The sequence below is a fragment of the Lagopus leucura genome, unplaced genomic scaffold, assembly GCF_019238085.1.
Source record: "Lagopus leucura isolate 7727_CA_CO unplaced genomic scaffold, USGS_WTPT01 34430-0_obj-0_obj, whole genome shotgun sequence".
NCBI classification, from domain to species: domain Eukaryota; kingdom Metazoa; phylum Chordata; class Aves; order Galliformes; family Phasianidae; genus Lagopus; species Lagopus leucura.
In genome coordinates, this window is record NW_024965736.1 from 1 (window position 1) to 1,338 (window position 1,338).

At 59.0% G+C, this 1,338-nt stretch overlaps 1 protein-coding gene across 1 annotated transcript in view; it reads left to right on the top strand.

Annotated features, from left to right (window-relative positions):
- Positions 1-126: 126 nt before the first annotated feature.
- The window catches only part of LOC122192267 (potassium/sodium hyperpolarization-activated cyclic nucleotide-gated channel 4-like), a gene marked incomplete at its 3' end in the record, with an annotated part of 4,484 nt that continues 3,272 nt past the window's right edge, over positions 127-1,338 (top strand). Inside the window, 3 exon segments of the mRNA XM_042892787.1 lie at positions 127-263; positions 266-699; positions 845-1,006. Of these exon segments, the coding sequence (XP_042748721.1) occupies positions 215-263; positions 266-699; positions 845-1,006 (645 nt within the window).

Here is a 1,338-nt window from a genome sequence, read left to right on the forward strand (position 1 = left end):
TTCCTTTTGGGATCCCGAGGTGCGTTCAGCCGTGGATGGGGATGCAGAACATCAGCACGAATCGGGCTCGGACCGAAGGCTGCGTGGGGTCCATGCAGACCCCCCCCCCCCCCCCCCATCCGAGTCCCTGTGCCACCCCACAGCTCCTGCCCTCGTTGCACCACCAGCTGAGCTCTCTCTAAACCCCTCTAAGCCCCGAGCTCTCATTTTTGTGATGGGTTTGGGCTCCAACTTTGATCCCGGATTTGTTCTCTCACCTCATTCCGCAGGTTTTACTGGGACCTCATCATGCTGCTGCTGATGGTGGGCAATCTGATCATCCTCCCCGTGGGCATCACCTTCTTCAAGGACGAAAACACCCCTCCCTGGATCGTTTTCAACGTCCTTTCGGACACTTTCTTCTTGGCCGACCTCGTCCTGAACTTCAGAACGGGCATCGTGGTGGAGGACAACACGGAGATCATCCTGGATCCCCACACCATCAAAATGAAATACCTGAAGAGTTGGTTCTTGGTCGACTTCATCTCCTCCATCCCGGTCGATTACATTTTCCTCATCGTCGATCTGGAGACGCAGGTGGACTCTGACGTCTACAAAACAGCCCGCGCTCTGCGCATCGTCCGCTTCACCAAAATCCTCAGCCTGCTGCGCCTGCTGCGCCTCTCCCGTCTCATCCGCTACATCCATCAATGGGAGGAGGTGGGACCCCCCTCCCCCCCTCCCCCCCGGGGGTCTCAGACCCCTTTCTGGGGGTCCTGCTGTCGGTCGGGGATCCCCCGGCCGTGGGGGCATAGAGGGGGACGGATGTGTTTTCTCTGCAGCTCCTCTCCCTCCCCTTTCCCAGATCTTCCACATGACGTACGACCTGGCCAGCGCCGTGGTGAGGATCTTCAACCTCATCGGCATGATGCTGCTGCTGTGCCACTGGGACGGCTGCCTGCAGTTCCTGGTGCCCATGCTGCAGGATTTCCCCGAGGACTGCTGGGTCTCCATCAACCACATGGTGGTGAGTCCCCAACGCTCCGAGGGTTGGAGCTGCCCCCCATGGCAGCAGTGGGGCGGTTTGGGGCCATTCACAGAATCACAGCATCACAGAATTGTAGGGGTTGGAAGGGAGCTGCAGGGATCATCGAGTCCAACCCCCTGCCAAAGCCGTTCCTACAGCAGGGCGCACAGCTCGGCATCCAGGCAGGTCTTGAACATCTGCAGAGCAGGAGACTCCACCACCTCCATGGGCAGCCTGTTCCAGTGAGCAGTGGGACCATAGGGACATGTTGGGACCCATAGAGATACGTTGGGACCCATAGAGACACATTGGGACCCATAGAGACACATTGG